This window comes from Epinephelus moara, chromosome 13 (genome assembly GCF_006386435.1).
Source record: "Epinephelus moara isolate mb chromosome 13, YSFRI_EMoa_1.0, whole genome shotgun sequence".
In the NCBI taxonomy this organism is placed as follows: domain Eukaryota; kingdom Metazoa; phylum Chordata; class Actinopteri; order Perciformes; family Serranidae; genus Epinephelus; species Epinephelus moara.
In genome coordinates, this window is record NC_065518.1 from 1190487 (window position 1) to 1212329 (window position 21843).

The window sequence follows — 21843 nt, forward strand, 5'->3', positions numbered from 1 at the left end:
ATAGTACAATATGTGAACATTAACTCTGCAAAGGTTGATTCTGATAAAGTGAAGCAGAACAATATTAGAGAGGTTTTAGTACAGAAAATTCAGGCGAGCTCTCCAAAACTGCTCCATGTTTGCATGTGATTTTTGTCATGTACAATCCTATATCTTTCATGTTTTGTTTCTGTAAATCCCTACTGATGTTTAGGGTATACACATAACACTGTCTGTTTCGGTTTTTTCCTCTATTTCCCAGTCCAAACTGACCAATACACACCTACTACATTTGAACATTTGAGTTTCTGTTCTGAGCTTTGGAGGCCTGTATCTCCGCGACGGCTCGGCCGATTTGAGTGATTGACACCTCGTTTTATTCGTTAGAGCCAATAGAATGACGTTATACCCACTAAAACGAGATTGAGAGCACTGTAAGCCAATCAGAGTCAGCAGAATGCGTTGTGGGGAGATGTCAGCTGCTGTAAGTGGTCATTGTTTTTGCTCCCCCGGAACCTTTTTTTCTGCCCGGATTCATTTGAATGACGGACAACTTCCAGTAGTACGCGAACGGAGCGTGAAACAACAGCAGAATGCGCATTTTATGGCGATAATAATAATTTAAGAGCCGTATTACAAATATATTTTGGCAAAGAGATTTCTGTTGTTGTCGTTGCTGTAGCTCTGTGATGGTTAAAGGGAGAGTGATTTGGAGTATACATGTGGAAAGAGTGGAGTCTCAGCTTTCATTTGAGATGAATGGTGTGTGTTTTGAATAATATGTGGTCGAGTTAGAGCCCGAAGTATACAGAGTGGGTCGGGATATCGGTGCTGTTTGGAGTTGTTGGAGTTAGTTGTTGTTGTTGTTGTTTATTTAGTTGATGTTAAAACTGAGTTTGGGGCATGTAAAAAGTTTTTTACAGCCTTGTAGCTGAGGTTCTGCTGTTAAATTTGATGGGCAACATCACGATATTCTTCTGATCAGTGTATTGATACACACCAGGCCTTTATTAGCAGCTCTAGAGGTTCAACAGGTTTCTGTTCTCCAACATAAATCCAACTATAAAACAATTTAAGAATAATTTTATTTTGCACAATGTGCTTTGAATTTTAAGGTAGATCAAGAGCGCATTGGGTCTCTCAGGACCATCAGTCTGTGCCCCTCTTTCAGGCCTGGCATGATGCACACTGTGTCCACACAATGTGCAGACAGGGGCCTCGCCATAATTAAAGATCTTTAGGTCAATAAACCATTTGCATCTTTTGCCAAACTCCAGGCTAAATTCAATCTCCCTCCTGCTCACTTTTTTCATTACCTCCAAATTAGAAATCTGGTTAGACAGCCACCAGCTAATCTTCACACTGCCCACACAACATGACTTCTGTGACCTGGCGACTGGAGCTCCCACGTCCAAGCATCTGATGTCACACTGTGTGCGTCTCTTTAATTTCTCTCCATAATAAAGAGGCTTGGTCGAAGGATACAGGTGGGCACACGGTTTCAGATGAATTATGGGCGAGAGGGTCACAACATGTTCCATTAATGCTCGACTTCAACACATTCAGTTTAAAGTCATTCATCGCTCCAAGGCCAAATTTAACAGAATATATCCTGCTTTGTCCGCTACATGTGACAAGTGTAAATCAGGTGCGGGGAACGTAGCTCGACCTTTTCTGGTCTTGGCCTTAACTCTTAATTTCTGGGCGGACTTTTTTTCAAGTGTACAGTAACATATAAAGCAAACAGTTAGTCCCTGATGGTCTCACTGTGACACTGGGCTGCTCAGATTACTCTCTGACTCTTCCTCCTGCAGCACAGCGAGCTCTTACGTTTGGTGTAGTCATAGCATAATGGGTTATTCTACTTAATAATGTGAAAGTAGTGTCCAGGCTGCACAAAACCAAACTTGGTACATGTAGTACACTTGGGTGTGTCCATTATATACCACTTTATACTTCCTATCCACTACATTTGGAGAGACATGTTGTACTTTCTACTCGACTACATTTGTCTGACAGCTTTAGTTACTTAACGGATGAAGATTTTACATAGAAAACATGATCGTGTTACAATTTTGATGCATTTGTTCCATGCAAAAGTCATTCTAGTCTCTAAGTGAGTCAATCTATACTTTCCATGTTGAGGTATTTCAGTCTGCACCAAAGTTGCAGAACAACCCACTGAGAGAAAAGAGTGAGTTTGTGTGTTTGTGTGTGTGGTGACCTCGGCTCAGCTCCTTCACTGCTGCTCTCTGAGCTCCATCAGGTCCATTTGTGCCGTTAAGTGTTGGCAAAACAACATTTTTGTGAAGGTAAACCCTCACAGCTCTTTTGTGTTTACATTAAAAGTCCTTTACATAAGCAGATGCTGACAAACAGGTGCTTTAAACTCAACCTTGAGGAGAAGTGTGTGAGGTCACAGTCTTTGTCTCCATGTGACTCAAACAGTTCTTTGTGCAGAACCATTGAGACTAATGAAACGACAGCAAACAGCTTCATTAAATGTTCCTCCTCCCCCCTCTGACCTCATCGGTGAAAAACATCAAATATTTAACAATGATTAATAATACATTCATACTATAAATACGCCCTGAAGTTGAAGCTTCATTTGTTATCCATGACTTGCGACTCAGTAGTGATATCATGGAGACTGTTCAGCATTCAGTGAGCGAATCGGCTCTGAATCTGCATCAAGTAAACATGTCATCATCTTGTATCCTGAACCTTTTTTCCACTTTTGACCTTCGCTGGTGATGTCAGCTGGTGGGAGGTCGTTGTTTTTTTTTAAGGCTTTCATGCCGCGCTTGAATAGAGATTATGTTAATCCTGAAGGAGAAATGAACCTTGCAGTGTCAAATTACTGGTGAGCTGAATTATAACCCAACTCGGTCTCTCTCCTCCTCTCGGGGGTCCTGTGGGGGTTTTACACTTTAAATGACCAAGAAACACATTTGCTTTCATCTCCTAAATCTACTTAATCATGTTTACTGTGCAGTGTTTGTTTTACCTTCAAAGTGCCGCAGTGCCATTAATGAATACACCTCTCAGACTACACGTCCATATTGGATCAGAGTCATTTCCATTTGAAACCTCTTTATACAGTATTTGTGTAAATTACAGCAGTTATTGGTAACAAGACTCATACACTGATAATATGAATTAAACTTGAATCTGATGAAGGACAGAAGTTAAATTCTTCCTCATTCTGCTGAGAATCGCCGTTTAAAGGATCACTGCACTACATTTAAATCCTGTGCTTAAACTCACCAAAAATCTGTTTTTAATTTCACACTGATAACATAAAAATCTGATTATTAATGTGTTTGTCTCATTAAGTTACTGTTTGATAATTTTATATTGGTCTTATTTATGTCTAAAGACAGCCCTTGGGTTGTCTTTAGAATGCAGCATTTTATATATGATGATTCTATGCAGCCGCTGCAGACCACTGTTCAGAGGGTGTTTTGTAGCAACCAGTTTTTTGTGGCCCATTAGAGATTTTCCGGCTGAGTTTTAGGCTCAAAAAGTGGATGTTTTGTAGTAAATTGCAGGTGTGTTTCAAACGACTCTTTAGGCTTAAAATGTGGGTGTTTTGGTGTGGCCCATTAATGTGTTTCTTGTCTCCAATTATTGGTGTTTTTTAGTGACCCTTCTCTGATTTTCCAGCTGCTTTTTGGGCTCAAATCTTGGGTGTTTTGTAGCAACATGTCTGTGTTTTCCAGTGGGGGTTTTTTTGGCTTCAAATGTGGGTATTGTGTCCTAATGCTTTGTTTTTTTGTTTTGTTCTGTTTTTGTCTCCAAACATGATTGTTTTACTGTAAATTTTCAGCTGCTTTTTAGACGATAAATGTGGGTGTTTTGTAGCCATTCCTAAGTGTGTTTCCATCATCTGTTGAGGCTCCAAATGTGTTTTATTGCGACCTGTTGGTGTGTTTTCAGTGGCTTTTAAGGCTCCAAACGGGGGTGTTTTGTAGTCACCTGTCTGTTTTTCCATCAGCCTCAAACATGGATGTTTTGCTGTGATCAGTTGGCAGGGATAGTGCCTTGAAAAGCACTTGTTTTTTTTTACTGGGGCAACACTGCATTTCCTGTCGTGATTGTGCCCCAAAGCAGGTATTTTAAGCTACAGCTTACCTTTGCCTGACCATAGGAAAGTGCTTTGTGTGTCCAAACCTAACTACATGTTAACAATAGCAAATCTGATACATAAAAACCTGCAGATGTAACCTGCCAATATATTTTTTTAGTGACTGGGCTTTCTATATTTACATTTTTGTTTAAATCAGATTTTACAACTTGTTTTAAAGCTGAAACGATGAGTTGGTTAATGCATGTGTGCACTGTCAGAAAATTAATCTGCAGCTGTTTTGATAATCAGTGAACCACGCCAGGCATTTTTACACAAAAATGACCAAAAACCTTTGGCTCCATCTTCGAGGAAAGCAATTTGTTGCTTATGCACGTACCCACATCGCTTGACCCAAAGAAGGAAAACCATTATCTCCTAATTATAAGTTCTGCATTTCATAATTCTGACTTTCGATCTCATTATAATGAGATCAGGAAAAGGTTAAGGTGGTCGTCAACATTCCTGTTTGAGAAGACAGAGACATGACTACGCTTGCTGATTTAATTTGCTTGTATTTCCTTTACTCAGTAATGGTATCATCATTAGTGTATCAACATTGTGCTTTTAAAGTCACTCTGTTTGTTCACGAGCAGCCAAAACTGAACGTCATGTTTCATGGACACAAAGTCAGAATACATCCAGGCTGGTGTTGTGCTCAGTAAGTGCAATAAAGTGTGATGAAAATGTTTGCAGCGACTATAGAGTAGGCCTACACTATCTATGAAATGTTTTCTCACAATGATGACACACAGCTTCATGTACATTTCTTTCTCATATATGACAGAATATCTTTTTTGTTTTGGATGAAACAAGCTGTCTGAAGGCATCATATTGTGTTCTAACATATTATAACGGCCATTTGTGGCATTTTATAAACACACAGTGAATTAACTCAAGAAAATAACAGGCAGATTCATTGAAGATTAAATTAATTGGTCATCCCCATTTGTTAGGTCATTGTTGTGGCTGCCTAAGAACACTCAAAATAACATTTTAAATTCCCTGGTTAAATAAGGATTGAATCAAAAATCCCTTTGTGTTGTTCGAACAGAAACCTGAGCACAGCAGTGTTTTAAGTTACGTACTCATGTCAGCGTGGTGATATACTCACAGTGACAATGCTAACATGCTGATGTGTTGCATGTCGACATGGCGTGTTGCCATGCGAACATTAACTAATTAGCTTCAAACACAAAGTGCAGCTGAGTCAAAGAGAGTATTTAATCTGTTGTCAGATTTGCACATGTAACATATGCTGACAAGATGAACAGACTAAAGGAGCAGCTTGTAGAATTTACTTTAATAAAGTTTATGTAATAACTGTTAATAAATTCTGTGTACATATTTGAAATACATAGAATTCATAAACAGTAATTATTAGGGCTGTCAAAATAATACGATACATTTGGTAAATTAATCACAGAAAAAATTATTATTCGTGTTTTGTGGTGCCCTTTGTTTGACCCGGTGCGCCAATGAAGACCGCAGTGTCTTTGTCACATGATGGAGGCAGACGAGACGACGCTGCTCGGCCTCGTGAGCGAACATTTACATTTAAAAAAACGCCTTGATGGAGCTGTTGATAGGAGCACTGTTCTCTGCAGTTTCCCAAGGAAGGAATATTTGTACCATCTGAGTACTTCAAGCCTGAAATATCACCTCAACACAAAGCATTTAGCAGCGGACCAGAAGGTCTGAGTTAGCATAGCCTCTGATGCCAATGCTAGGAGCCAGTCTCGTCACGCCACATTCAACCAGGTGCTCAGATGCAAACTGAGTAAGGCCCAATCCCAATACCCCCCCTTGCCCACTACCCCTTGGCCCTCAAAATGAAACAACGAGGGGTAGGGGTAGAAATCTTTCCCTAGGAATTGGGACACCACTCACTACGTCACCGCGTCAGTTACGTTCACGCATGCGTAACTATTTTAAACAGGAAGCTGCGAGCCATCTACATTTCCAACCAGCATCTACAATGGAGTCTCCAGTTGAGTTCATCCTACCGATCGCGTTTGCTGCATTCATCATGCTTCGTTTGATGAATGACAGACGACAGGGGACTTCTGCTAGCTAGCTAACCAGCTAACATTACGAGGCAGCATAGTTATGCTAGCTGGAGTTTTATCATAATGTGAAAAATCCAACAGTTTTGCAGAACAGGGCAGATGATAGACGCCAGATAGTGCGAGCTAGCTAGCTAGCTAGCTAGCTAACAAGCAACCTGACGACAGTAACGTTAGCTAGCTGGCTAGCTCTCTGTCAACTTCAATCTAGACATCGTGTATAGCAATAAAAACTTTTTTCCCCATCTCTTGCTCAGTGGTAGCCATGGCGACGTCTACCCCTCGCTGGCAAGTCAGCATCTGAAATCCCTCGCTCCGAAGGGCTAGTTTCATACCCACTACCTCTCGTTATGCCCCCTACCCCTACACGCAAAAAGGAATTGGGACACCACTACCCCTCGCGGGAACGCACAAATGTGGGGGTAGGGCCAAGGGGGGGTATTGGGACGGGCCCATTGTCTAACTGTGACCGACAAACTGCCGTACAAAATGGATTGTAATGGACTGCAGACCATTTTGGGTGGTCGAGGACAGGGGACAATTGTGTCCAAACTCCTGCCAGCATTCACTTGAACTGAAATCTTTTAAATACTTTCACAGCAAGAGTTGATGTATGTGATTTTAGATTGATGAATTTAAATTTATTAAACACAGAGCATGTAATTAATAAGATACTTTTTTTTAAATCACTTGACAGCTCCAGCAATCATATAAACTTAATTAAAATAAACCAGGTAAATTATATGAGCTACAGTTACATAAATTCTCACAGTCTAGTCTCAGTTTTATTTGAATTAAACACATTAATAGTACTTTTTGGTTTATCCTCCTGCGACCCGAACTTTTGTTTGTAATGCATTTTTATTTTCTCCTAGCTATTTGGGATCAGTAGGACCTGATAAGTATAAAAAAATTAAACACTGTCGCCAAAAATCAAGTCATAATGTCCTCAAACAAGACGATAATAAAGTCCCCGTGTCTTCTACTTTCTAACAACAGCGTCTCAGCTTGTTACTGCAGCTAGTACTACAAATGTCATTAATCATACATAAACAAGTTTCAACCATAAAATTTGATCAGGTTTTGGATCTTGTCCACGTTAGTGTCAGAGTTGATTAGTGTTTTGTGCTCTTACCCTAGATGGCACCAAAACGTGTCCACAAATGAGGACAACAGGTCTAAATTCAGCAGAGTGAAGTACCAGGTCCTGTAAACCCAAGATGTGATGTCCTAATATGAGGACGCAGGGTCTCAGGAGGATAAATCAGATTTACTTGAGTCAGTTGGACGGAAAATTTATTTGTAACTAAACAAAATAATTTCTTTGAGAAAATGTCATTTTGCAGGTATATGGTGATGAGCCAAAGTATTGGGTGCATTAAAACTTTGACCTGATGATGGCACCACACTGATTTCAAAGGATTACCAAAGTTATAATTCATCCTGAGGAGAACAGGAATGTTTGTACCACATTTCATGACAATCCATCAAACAGTTGTTGAGATTTGTCACTTAAAATCTAGAATATTAACATCATTGTGGCGCTAGAGCAAAAGCCTGAGCATGGTCAAAGTCAGTGGGGTTCATCCTCTAAGGAATATGAATGTCTGCACAAACATCCATGCAGTGGTTGATTTGGTGGACAGATCGTCTCTGGAGTCCTGACGCTGTGAAAAGTGGCTAAAGAATCTGAATGTCACCAGTTTGAGAACAGATTCTTTTCAAAAGAGAGCAGCAGACGTGTGATTCACAGAGCAGCTCCATTCGCTGCAGCGATTCAATTTCAGGTGGATTTTAAGAGTTTGACCTGAGAAGAAACTGTGGTGCAGAGGAGTTCAGGAAGAGTTCGGCACCAAAGCAGGAATCTGAACCACTTTCATACTTTCACAGCCTGAAAGTGTGATTTCTAAAATATCTACAGAGACTCTGCACAAAGAATTGGGTCAGATTATTTCACTCTACGACCCAGATCATGTTTCAAGGAGTGGATCTGGTAGTGGATGCCAAAACGAAGAATAGACATGAGTAAAGAAATTTGAAATCTTGTTTCGATCTCTTTACCAGGCTTAAGCATCTCAGTTGGCAGCGAATTACAATCCATTTTGGAACATTATTCCATCTTTCTTTTTTGTGTTTAAGCCCTGACACAAATGTTTCTCACAGCGGGTGCACCGCTCGTCTTGTCTTTAGTGAATCACGCTCCTTTCTTCTGGCACTTCATGCTGCATTATCAGCAGCAGTCCCACTTTGTGTACACATGTTTTTACACCTCTGTGTCTCTTGCTAATTTGTATGCTCATGCTAATTTCTGTATCCACAATTACGTAAACAGAATTTACCCAGGGGGAGGACGAGTGAGCGAAGGAGGAGGGGGGTGAAATCAAATTAAATCATGCTCTGAATCTATTGTTTCCTGTTTGGCTGGCAGGAGCTGACAGAGAGGACTTACTGGTGGTGTTGTATCTGACGCCGTAGAACATCTCAGGACAGGGTCGTGCCACCATCTGGCCGGCGCTGCTCCTGGGCCAGCAGGTGCCGATGCCATCAATGGAAGTGTCACAGGAGAGTCCCGAGCCTGAAGCGTGAGGACAGAAGTGTCAAGACACAGACGAACATTCCTGGCATGGCTCTGGACTACATTTAGCTGTGGTGAAACTCTGACAATGATCTTGGCGATAAATCTAGGAGCCAAATAAGCTGTTTGTGTGCAGAGGATTTAATGATTACTCCTGAGCGTCGTCTCCTGCGGAACGTCGCCAAATCTATTTCCAGCATTGTTCCAGTCTTTGATGTTAGTTCTTATAATCTGAGTTCACATCAAACTTGCTTCCCTCGTGGGGTACTCCACAACAACTCTGCTTTGTAGTAGCTACACAGGGAATCAGTTACACACAACGTGTGCGACTCACCGCTCCACTGACCTGTGGCGTTGCTCAGGGTCTGGTTCCAGGTGGAGGCCAGCGACTGTACTGCAATCCAGAGGGAGAGTTTCATCAATAACCTCAAATCTTTGTTTGCAGGCTTGAGAATAGGGCTATGAAAATCTCATTAGATTCAGCTTAACAGCTACAAAAGGGTGAGCATTAAAGGGCAACGGTAAACATTGGTGACAGACCTTTCCCCGAGCAATAAGGGGACGGTAGCAGGAAATATGAATCTAGACGTGCCCCGAGGGTCAGGCTATTACTTCTGCAATAACCGAAAGAGATTTCGGAAATAAGGATGTTCTGAAGGGGCGAAGTTCAGGCTTCAGTCGAACGCTTTCACATGTTTTATAACCGATGTTTTCACACTGATTTGTGTTGAGAAAATGAAGAATGAAAGGAAAACAAAATGAGGACAGAGTGGTTCTACTAAAACGTCCCCTGACAGAAAATGACAGCACTGGAGGTTTGCTCAAACTCCTAAAACAACATATATTTATGTCTTCAAGTGGTAAATTATGACCCTTGTCTGTCTGTTTTAGCGTCACAGACTGTCGTAGCGGCGCACGGCTGTGACGACAAGTTGTGATTTTGATTCAGGGGCGGCTGTTCTCTATAAAAGCCATGCTTACAATTATTTTTTTAAATGCGTCTATCAGGAGATAATGAGATAATCCAATTATAATCACCAGTTAACAAAAGCTCATTTCCTCTCATTACTTTTAATGTGTATAAGAGATGAGGAGTGCCATCCCAGCATGCATAGACAGCCTCTTAACAACAGGAACAACTGATCTAAGCTGTCAGATCAGGGACTGCCCTTTATAGATCAACACATCAGACTAAGCTTCAATCAGGGTCTAACACAGACAGAAACTGCATTGTGTCTTTCAGTTAGAGATCACATTCAGATCGGTCCTTCTCATCAAGTACCCCTCGCCATAATGTGCAGTTCAGGGTGGAGTCGAATGTTTAACTCCACCCACACTGCACATATTTGACTAACTCAACGGCACCACCTGAAAGTGGACATCAATACTTCATGAAGTACTAAATCATGAACACTGCAGCCTTGAAAACATATAAGACCAGTATATTTGTAACAAAGTCATGATCTGTAGTAAATCGTTGGCCGCATATAAAGATAAAAAAGGATGCATTTGCAAATTGACCTCTTGGTTTTCTGGCAAAAGAGCCAAGCACAGTCTGGGTCAGCTGGAGGCTGCTCAGAGGCTGTGGGATAGAGCCAGGCGGCTGAGAGTCAAGCTACGGCCCATGGAGCATGCTGGAGGATTCATGAGGGCCGGATGGGCAGTCATAGCGGGTGAGAGGAGAGCCAAGGCCTGCAGAGCATGTTGGAGGCTCCATATCCAGGGCTGTGTGGACTCCTGCGCTCCCTCTGGTTCTCCAACATGCTCTGCAGGCCCTGGCTCTCCTCTCGCCTGCAGCAAGCCCCTCTGACCCAGGCTGTGCTCTGCTCCTCTGCCAGGGAACCAGAGGGAGGGCAGGAGAGCGGCGGGGTTCATGCTCACAGCCTTCTGTCGCCTTTGCCTCAGTGTCCACATACCCCTGGACGTGGAGCTGTTATGTCTGTTTTTTAGGGGATTTGTGGGGTAGCATAGTTGGCGGGAAAAGTAGTAGTCCACAATAATGCATATTATCTTCACATACTGTTGTCATATTGCTGCATCCTGTGGTCCCTCCACCTCACTCTCGCATATGAGACCACTTCGCATGGAGGAGAGCAGACAGCAGCTTTGGAGACAGACCTTCAGTTAGCAGCTCAGATTCAGTCAGCGCAAACCCCAACTCCCTGCCAGATCTGCAAGCTTCTGTGCTGCCGTTACACAGGTCAGACCCAGCGCTGATACTGGCCACCAGCCTGCTGTCATCACCAGCGCTGGGTTAGCAGGTTAGCTCTGGCTGAGTTTGAGTTGCTTCAGCAAGTCTGTCTCTGCCTCATCTGGAGAGGCAGGAACCGTGAGGCAGTAGCTAGCATGCTAAGTAGCAGTAAGCACAGTTGGAATTGCTAACACAGCTCAATGTTCGACTCTTTCCACATTGAGCACAGCCAAGGATTGCACGCTGCACTTCACATGCAAGAAATTTAATTTTTAATGTGATAAATGATGTTATCTTGAGAAATCTGCCTTTTTTTTTGTTGTTGTTGTTTTTGAGAATCAACATAAAGTATCCCGTATTCAAGAGAAAACGAGCTTTGTCTCACGATAACAAAATAATTAACTCATGATTTTAAAATAACAGCGTTAAAAAATAATTGCAAGAGGAAGCCGTTCACAGCTTCTGTTGTTCTCCATACTGTCAGTTTTGGTTTCTTTTAAGTCAAGCCAAGGTCAGTTTCCCCTTACCTTAACCGAGTACTTTTTTATTTAACTATGACTTTTAAAGGAGCATGACTTATGAGTATTGTAAGGGAATACAAGGGAATACAATATGAAATTCACTAATTTAATTAATAACCAATCCCAGCAATGCTCTGTTACTTTCACAGTTTGATATTTGACCTGTCAACTAGTTTAGTTGGAGTTAGCAGACTAGACTAGTAGTCTAGAGTAGGTTTTGCAATCAAAAAAAGATTTGAGAGCAAAAGTATCAATATTGCAAGTTAAAAAAATGATTGATTAAAAAATGCAAATCCAAAAGTTTTGTTTGCGAGTCATTTTTTTTCTGTTTGCAAATCATAAAGTTTTGCGAGTATAAAGTTGAACCTGGTGGGCGGGGCCTAAACTGAAAGCTATAAGACACGTTTCTATTGGCCAGTCTCAATCGGAATGACAGCTTGCAAAGCAACATGGGAGTTCTGTAGTTCACGGGGAATTCAGTGCGGGAGCTCGGGCGAAAATCAATGAGCAGGTACGTTTATACATAACTAATAATAGCAAGAATGTTTTATTTGAACTGGTGCATGCAGAGTGCTTTTGTTAAGCCAGGGCAGAACTATTTGACAGCGTAACGGTGAGTACCGTCCATGCCCCTGGGTGTAGCAGTAATGTCGACTGTCGAGCATTTCCAGTAGCAGAGAGGGAATCGTGGGTGTAGCCCGCACTGTATGGAGCCACGTCAAACCCACCAATAGAAACTCTTCTCTCATTCATCAGCATAGGCCCCGCCCATTAAGTGCAGTTGAACTTGCAAGAAAAACTTTAACTCGCAAGCAAAGAGGACTGATTTATAAGCAAAACGTTTTTACTTACAAACTTGATTTTTGATTGCAAATATGCTCTCAAAACAGTTTCATATGACTGCAACAAAAAGACACAAAAAATACCTCCATGGGCACAGGGTACAATCTGAGCCTGTTTTACAAATGTTTATTTCCAGCTCCGACTGTATGAGTAAATTCTTTGTGATCTAAAGTCCAAACTCACGATTTCTGTGTTCTTACTGTTTGTGTAAAATACAAGATAAAACAGCCCCTTGGCCCTCATAGTTCGTTCTGTCTATTGACAAAGGTTCGTTTGAAAGTTCAGAGTTCATCTCTGCAGGTCTCTCATGTTACACCTCTTTAATTAACACTAATGCATTATTGCCAATATTTCTCTTGTTCATATGGGTTGTGACAGCAGGAGAAGGAAACATCAAAGAGGCATGTAGAGTGTTGCCACAGTTGGATCAACCTGGCCTTGATATTTTCTCTCCACATGACACAGTGTGTAGCCATGGCGCTTTCACACACTCTGTTTGCACCTGCGCACAGGCACAGTGAGAAGAAAGAAGCACTGATCTCAGGGAATCGGCTCATGGCTCTGCTTCAACTGTCTGAGAGCCTGATGACGACCGATCAAAATTTCAGACACGTAAGGAATTCATCCAAACATCCGATAAGTGGTTGAGAGCAGTTGATCGGTTTTCGCTCCCCCTGTGTGCTCATGAAGGTATAATAATCACTACAAAGATGGCGCCTAGTCATTCCGACGGAGCTGCTCACCTGGGCCATATGCCAAAAAAGTTTCTAGCCTCCAGATTTACGTCTGTGGTATGCAGCCCTCTGAATATGTGCATTAGTGTCATAATTTACTTGCTGGAGGTGTCCTGTGAACAGATTTACAGACGTCTCATTTTGAGCGGCGGTCTATGGGGAAGATGCTTTTTGGGCTGCAGTTTATTTTTTTTTCCGATGCAAATGACAGCCAACAAATTCAAAATTGGTTCAGACTCCAAAGTGAGTCGTGTGGCTCAAAAATCAGGTTAGAAACAGGCTCAGATTGTACATGTGCGGGGCCACTAGCTCTCTGTAAGTCTTAAAATTTATTATGTACATGTTGCGTGTACAGCATGCTAACTTTAGCCGCTGGTGAACCTACATTCAGGAGTCATGCTAAGCTAGCTTCAGTCTGTAAATACCTTTACACTGTAGGCTGACCATAACGTCTTATTTTCTATTTCTCTGCTAGAAGTCCACAAATATCTTAACAAGTAATAAAGTAAAACATTTGCATAATGTCGGTCTGAGAAAAAACTGTTTACACATTGCGACCCCAAATAACGGGACGCCTGCAGGTTAAATAAAATATGTGGCTGTTTACTAAGTCTACTATAACAGAGCAAAGAAATCTCACTCACTGTTTCTACACTTTCACTAATCAGGAATTCAGTGCAGAGACCTTCATCATGTTATTCTGAAATGAAAATAACCTGATGAAGGTCTCTGCACAAAAATGTTGTTCCCAGTAAACTGAAGTTTTCTGTAAGTGTAGAGGACAGTGTGTAGGAGTTCTTTGCTCTGTTATATTCTGTCCATGGTCTTCTCCCGTGCACCATTTCTGTCTTTAGTGTCATGTTGCTTTACATTCTTATGGGTCGTTTTGTTTTGTTATTAACCTCCCATCAGACCTCAGTCATCAGTTCCCTGCCAGCATTTGTATGTGGGGCCCATATGGGTGGTAAATGGGTTGAAAATGGTTTGAAAATGATTGTCCATTGGTTCCATATTGGCCCCATGCCCACTGCCCACATCAATGGCTTTACCCAAGTGGGCCTCACATGGTTTACGTGAGGGCTACTGGGTGCCAAGTGGGTCTGAGCTCAAAATGGGCATCTTATCTGGGGTCCACCAATGTGGGCAATTGACCTATGGCTACGCCCCGCCCTCAAATGCGATGAGCCAATCACAGTGCATATAGCCATTCCCATACACTGGGACATTCTCTGCCTGGACGTCCATTGAAATGCATTACAGAAAGTCAGTTTGTTGGGTTTTATGAGCTTTTTCAGAGATTTGAAGTTTAAAAATGGTCAAACGGTGTGCATGGGGTACATGCAACTCTGACACAAGGTATCCTGAGAGGCTGGGCGACCAGGTGTATTTTTTACACTTTAAACCACATCTCAACCGAGAAAAGTGTCTCCTTTGGATAAAGTTGTGTGGTAACGTTAGACCACAACATCAACTCAACGTGAATAAGATTAACAATGATGTCTACATCTGTTCTAAGGTAAGTCAACATTGTGTTTGAGGCAACATATTGTCACTTTGCTGGAAAGAAATATAAAGTTATCTTTAACATCTCTAGCTAACGTTAGCTAAAGTTAGCCTAACGTTAGCTCCTAGCTGCGTTGTTCATCATGTCACCTTGTTTGCTGGGAGTTCATTAGCCTATTTTGTTCTAGTTTTGTACTTTGGTGATCGTACATCATTGTTAGCTGTTGTCCAAAGGGCTCTAGTTAAGCTAACGTTAACTTCTGGAGCTTAGCTTCATTAACTTATCTGTAATGGCAGAGATAACAAAGGTTGGCAAACGTTATGCTGAATGATTCAGTGTAAATACTGTAGCACCAAACTAACGGAGAGACACTCTTGGTAAAGATGGTAAAAAGGCCGTTATCCTTTTCTCATATTCTGAGCCAGAAACCATGAAATCATTTCATAATTTTCAATATTAGTGGCAATACGATACCTGAGCTTCAGTGTTGGTATAAAAACAATATGTTTTCATGCACAGAATGTGTCAGACTGCTCGATGCAGCAGAGTTGAATAAAGAACTTTGAATAAAACATAAAAGAGTCTGAAGTTTGAAAAGTTTCCTGATTTAAATCAGATCTGATCAAAGAGGAAATAAACAAGACAAAGAATCTCATTCTAATTCAGTGCCGACTTCTGATATTAATCAGAACTGAAACAATTCAATTTTATTTATAAAGCCCAATATCATAAATCACAATTTGCATCACAGGGCTTTACAGCATACGACATCCCTCTGTCGTTCAGTAAGAGACACTGAGGAGGGATCCCTCTTCCAGGACAGACAGACGTGCAATAGATGAAAACATGCATATAGGGTTTTATACTTTTTTTTGGTTGATCAAGAGAAATTATTTAACTACTATTACATCTCTTCAGATAATCCATTGATCGTATTTAAGTCATTTTGAGCAGCAACAACACCAAACAGTCTCTGCTTCCAGCGTCTCCAACGTGAGCGTTTGTTGCTTTTCTGTTTTATGTCGCTGTAAACTGAATATTTTGGGTTTTAAACTGTTAACAGGACAAAACGAGACAATTAACGCAGCATCTTGGGCTCTGAAAAAATGTCATGGACATTATTTATTCAATCTTTGATATTTTGTAGACCCAGTGATTAAATGATTAGTCATGAGCTACAACAGCTTCTTGATATCTGAACCTACAGACATATTTCAGTCGGCATTGAAAAAGTACAGAAGTTCAACACCCGGTCGAGTCATCATCAAGGAGCGACGTGACAGCATAATAACACAACACAGACAGCATTGTTATTATCTGTTAAGAGCTACCTGGGACATCTTTATTAGTTTTAAACCCGGAGGCGAATAAAAGAAGAAGATTCCTGTGCATCTGTGTGTGTGTGTGTGTGTGTGTGTGTGTGTGTGTGCTCCCTGGGTGTGTGCTGCGGTTTAAAGTATTTAATAACCAACTATTACTGTACTTGTGAGGTCTACGTGGAGACAGAATAATAAGAAAAAACATTTTGCCAATAAACACAAGAGGAGAGCTGTGATTGAGGACGAGGGTTTGGCCTTCAGCGGGGGTGCTGGTGAAACATAAAAGACTGAAAATCAATTCAATCACAAGTGCAGTAATTTCTATAAGCAGACTCAGCTTATCTACATCTGTATGCAGGATCTGTAGGCAACAGGACAAGACTTAGTATCTAAAGCATTCTGGTTTCCATTCAGGCTGTTCTCATGCACTGTTTGTACGTTTTCCTACAAAAAGCAGCACATCTAAATCTGTACAAATCTTACGTAATCATGAGCCAGTAATTTCGTGTATAATCCATGTAGTATGGAAGGCTGCGATCACGTGACCCATGCACTGACAGGAGTGAGCAAGGAAGTGGTTTCGAGCAGTCTAGTAAGGTGGGAGGTTAGGGTGGTGGACTGGTCACAAAACACAGGACTTTCCCTTGGAGACCGCTGTTCAGAACTGTGTGAACTTTGAGTGAACTTTGGGTTATTTTAGGGTACGTCCTCACCATGTTTCTTTACCCTAAATCAGAGTCAGTAACGGGTAAGATATGTACATATATAGATTCACAGGCATTCACTGTCATCTCCAATGTGTGTGCAAAACTCCTCCTTCCTTTTTTTATGTCACCCAATGTCTGCATGCTTAGCTAGCTAGCACTGGTGCATGCATAATGAATCGTAAGTCTTTTAACAGAATATTTCACATGGCTGGTCGCACACCTGACGGGCCGACCTCAGCACGTATTTGTAGCGATACATTACTGGTCCTGTTTTTGTCTCTGTACTCTGACAAAATCAACTGTTCTACAATTTCTGTCTGTAAAGAGACGCATTTCCTTGCGTTGAACACTGGGGGCGCACTCTGTATACTATACAGAAATACAGACACAAAACTAAGTGGAAACAAGGCGTAACGCACTACAATTTGTAGATCAGGAAGGCTGTGATCATGTGACTAATGTGCCGACAGGAGTGAAGAAGGCAGGTTGGGGTGGTGGAAGGGTCAAACAACACAAGACTTTCCCCCAGGAGACCTGTGTTTGGGACCGTGTATGTTTCTTTTCCTACACCTAACCTATGTAACTATGTGTTAAGAACATAATGTCATTCGTGGGGTGCTAATTCCTTACAAGTCATGCCGACTGTTGCATGTGTGTCTGGGAGCTCTGTGACCGTCTCAAGCTCTGCTCTGAGTGCACCATTGCCTAATAACCTGTGTTCACCTTTGTAAGAATGCAGAGCAACAATCCTGAGTTATTTTGGTTAAATGACATGAGAAGCTGGACTGAGTGTCAAACTGTGGACTAGTTTTATTTCTAAACTTGGAAAATGAGTCAAACTAGACTGAATACTACACGAGTATGAAGACATACAGAATATACTCCTCTTATTGTTCTGTAACTTGTGTGTTTGGTCTCCTGCCTGTACACATGGAAACTGATAGTGTGCTTTGTAAGCCTGCTTGTGCTGGGCACCATGCCACATACTACACTGATATCAGAATACAGATCCCCCCCCCTCTCTCTCATCTGAGCATGGGCAGATTATGAGACAACGGGCCCCAGGGTACACATGCAAAGGTCCCCACCACCTCTCCTACAAAGGAACAAGACACAAAGACTTTGTCCTGGTTTTATGTCTCCTTGCGGTTGGTCGGGTCTTTTTGTAGTCGTTTTGTGTGTCTTTTCACTTCCTTTACATCTCTTTGTAATATTTATGTAACTCTTTGTGTTGTGTAACACAACACAGAAATTTGCATCGTGTTTTGTGTGCGTATGCAAGTCAATGTGGTGTCCATTTATTCCTACGAGAAACTCAATCATCAAGTTTGAACACTAGAATATTTTGTGTTGACTCGCTTCATACGAACATGAAAACGCTGAATTGATGAATGAACTTCTGCTGGTACGTCCTCAGCGTCATGCGTCCCTGAAGGATCTTAATGCTGATTGGCTATCGCGGCACAAATTGGTTGCTGAAATTCAGCTTTATAAACTCTCATGAATAAGTGTACAGTATGACTTGAAATTGTGCTACTCGCTTTATTTGCCCTGCTTAACTTGCATATTTCGTGTCATTAGCATCACATCCATCCTGCTGATTGGGGGGTCGTTCGCCATTAATCAGAGTGGTGGCCCTTCCTCTTTTTTTCAAAGAGTCCGCCATTCCAAATTCTGTTCCCTGAGTCCTGACAGTAGCTGTATTTCCCGGGCCATCAAATCACAGCATCTGCGGTGAGAGGACACGGAATTGTGTGCGCTTTTATGCAGAGGTCGGGGGTGAAGTGGTGGACATGACTCGTGCTGCGGCCAGACGGACGAGCCACGTATCTCGGTGCCGCTTAAAAACAGGTAATACATCTGGCTACATCTTTCCCACATCAAATATCTGTGATCGCCTAGACCCGTGCGTAAAAGCGCACACAATTCTGTGTCCTTTCACCGCGGATGCTGTGATTTGATGGCCCAGTACTCATTGTAGCCCACTCTTATAAGACCCAATAATAACAATAATAATAATAATAAGTTACTGTGGACCTCAGGACTCAGGGACCTGAATTCAGGATGGCGGACCGTCGGAAAGGCGATATTTCGGAGTGGTGGCCTGTAACCCCTGCTGCTCGGCAGGTATTTGCGTCTAATCGCGTTTTTACATTGACTTCAAAGGTAAGTCACTCGCGTGAATGGTTTTATTCGCACCCACTGTGAACACAACATTAGTCTTTGGAGGTATCAAACGAACAGTGCATGAACATCTTGCAAAGAGCGCTCTGCTACCTCCTGCAATACCTTGCCCATGTGAGTAAAAGCGAGTCCCATCTGTTGTCTGCTGGCTACAGTGGAAGGCCTGAAATACTGGCCGTTGCCCTCAGAGGCTAAATCATCATCAGGCTAATAGCCGACGGGTTCAGAGAAAGCAAGTGTAGTAACAGTGATGCAACTTGAAACACTCGGGACGTAACTGCTCTTTAGAAAGCCTGTAACAGCTGCTGTTGTTGTAAACACCAAACTTACATGAGACATTTCCTGACAGCATGAGCAGAGCTTCACATGTCAGATCTGATAAACAGCCAGAAGGCAGGAGGCTGATGATGGCACACACCTGCAAACACAGAAAAGTCACAAGTCAGTGAAATCAAATATTAAGAGAACGTTAGAGTAAAACACAGCTATCTCCTCGCGCTCCTTTAATTCCCTCACGTACGGCAGACAAATCTGAATCCAACTGAAAGACTCTCGGTGCATGCATTAACAACTCCTTTAGTTGGAGCACTTTGTAGTCTGTAATCATTTTAACCCTGGCACACTCTTTCATGTTTACAGATACGAGGGTTCAACAAAATATAAAGGCGAAGAACTTCTCCTTCGTGGAGGGCTGTGATGCTAAACTCAAAATATTTCTGTTTATGCATGGCGTGCATAGTTACAGTTAGCCTACTTTACATGTGTGCAAGGAGAAACATTAAATAATGCACATAATTATAAAAATATAGCTCAGGAGGGGTTGTGTGTGTGTGTGTGTGTGTGTGTGTGTGTGTGTGTGGTTGGGTCTCATGTGTGTGTGCGTGGCTTTGCTTATTTTAACCATGACTACAATGTAAGATAGCATCTGCTCCATGTACACACCAGGGATGTAAACGTTGAGTTAAATGGCAGTACAGTGGATTAATTTTTCATTCACACACTTTGATCTCATCTGGGTTTCCTGTGACTGCTGGAGACAGTCCAGTGAATGTGTGCATTGTGCCGCACGTTGAACTGGTGACCAGTGATCGCTGCTGGCACACAGGCAGCGTCTGTCACAACCGCTTTACGAGACGCAGGAAAGACCACAAAGGACTGTAAAATGTCATCAGTTCCCTTTTTGTTTGGTCGCTCTCTAATTGACCCCAAACTAGGTTACATGTCGGCACAGCTGTCCTTGAGTACTGACCTGTTCCCTGCGGACACGAGAGGGCGGTTACTATTACCCATAAAGCCAATGTTTCATTTCCTCCTTAAATAAATCATTCCTCTCAATAATGCAGCATCTCAGCTGAGTCACTGAAGGAACACGTTGGCATTGTATGTTTCTGTAAACCATGATACCTTACATTTATGTTTGATACGTATCATATCTAGAAAGACGTAGTATATGAGCTGACTGTCATTGAAACCAGTTGTTCTTTAGCGACTCATCACTTTGTTTTAAGCAGCTTTTTATCCACTACTGTGGCTCTTCTTAGCGACGCATCGCTGTGTGTCTACCCAGGATAGTGCCACCAAAAGCGGCTGTTTTTAACCAAGCGGTCGCTGTGTTTTCTGTCAGAATAGTGGCACGACAAGCGTTTATCTTTTACCAAGACATTGCTGTTTTCCAGGCGGGTGTGTGTAGTGACACAAAAAGCAGTTGTTTTGTACTGAAATGTTGCTGTTTCCACCGAGGATAATGCCGAGAAAAGTGGTTGCTGTTAACTGTGACATTACTGTTTTTCCAGCTGGGATAGAGGTGCAAAAAGTGGTTGTTTTTTACCAGCACATCACAGTTTCCACTGAAGGTAGCGCCACGAAAACTGATCCCTTTTTACTGAGACATGGCTGTTTTCCAGGCGGGATAATGGCTCAAAAAGGAGTTGGTTTTTACAAAGACAAAGGCTGTTTTTCAAGCTGGAATAGTGGAACGAAACACAGTTGTTTTGTAGCTGCACATCGCTGTTTCCACAGTGAACATAGTGCCATGAAAAGCAGTTGTTTTTTTTTAATAAGACTTTGCTTCATTTCCTGCTGCAATAATGAAACATAAGCAGGTGGGTTTTGTTTTTTAATGGGACATCCAGCAAAGATAGTGGCACAAATAGCAGTTGTATTTTAGAAAGACATAGCTGTTTTTCAAGTTGGGATTGTGGCACTAAGAGCAGTTGTTTTTACTGAAATGTTAGTACTTCCACTGAGGATAGTGCCACGAAAAGTGATCGCTTTTTACGAGACATTGATGTTTTTCCAGGCGGGATAATGGCTCAAAAGACGAGGCTGTTGTTCAGGATGGTGCAGTGGAATGAAAGCTTTTGATTTTTACGGAGACATCAAAAAGCAGAAGTTTTTTCTAATGAGACATTGGTGTTTTTCCAGCTGCAACAGTGGCACAAATAGCAGTTGCATTTTAACAAATACATGGCTGTTTGTCAAGATGGGATCGTGGCAACAAAGCAGTTGTTCTTACTGAAATATTGCTGTTTCCACTGAGCATAGTGCCACGAAAAGTGGTTGCTTTTCACCAAGGCGTCACTGTTTTTCAAGATGGGATAGTGACATAAAAAGCAGCCCCTGATTTCAAAGACGGCTCTGCTAATGGCTCACTGCATCTGTTTCACGCTCACTGAATCCTGGGCAGGTATCGGAGCACAGTAACCTACTGTACCGCTGCTGTCCACCTCCTTCCAAGTAATTAAAGCTTAACAACTGACTGACAGACAGCCACCATGTGACGACAGGATCAAACAGGCCTGTGTTTATATCAGCAGGGTGTCATTTTCCCTGGTCGAAGAAATATACAGATCGGTTACTCGAGAAAAGGCAATAAAATAATGTAGAAATACAGATTATAAGTAGAATTCATGCCTTTAAAATGACACTTAAAGGGACAGGCTGGCTTAGGCTGACTTAGGCCTAGTCTGCCGGAGGACCCCCCTATAATACACCGGGCACCTTCTCTCCTTCTTCTCTCTCTCTCTCTCTCGTATTCTATTACTGCATCTTGCTAACTCGGCCATTCTGGATGTCACTAACTCGGCTTCTTCTC

The 21843-nt window shown here is 42.0% G+C and overlaps 1 protein-coding gene across 3 annotated transcripts in view; it reads right to left on the reverse strand.

Annotated features, from left to right (window-relative positions):
• Positions 1 to 21843, reverse strand: part of LOC126399456 (corticotropin-releasing factor receptor 1-like) — a 101184-nt gene that overhangs the window by 75599 nt on the left and 3742 nt on the right. Inside the window, exons 2-4 of one of the 3 annotated variants that reach the window (XM_050059448.1) lie at positions 19080 to 19167; positions 9093 to 9140; positions 8621 to 8746 (exon numbers count right to left, since the gene is read on the reverse strand). In XM_050059448.1, coding sequence (XP_049915405.1) covers positions 8621 to 8746; positions 9093 to 9140; positions 19080 to 19167 — 262 coding nt within the window. Of the gene's footprint in view, positions 1 to 8620; positions 8747 to 9080; positions 9141 to 19079; positions 19168 to 21843 lie in introns of all 3 variants that reach the window. The other 2 variants (XM_050059447.1, XM_050059449.1) reach the window with 2 other exon arrangements.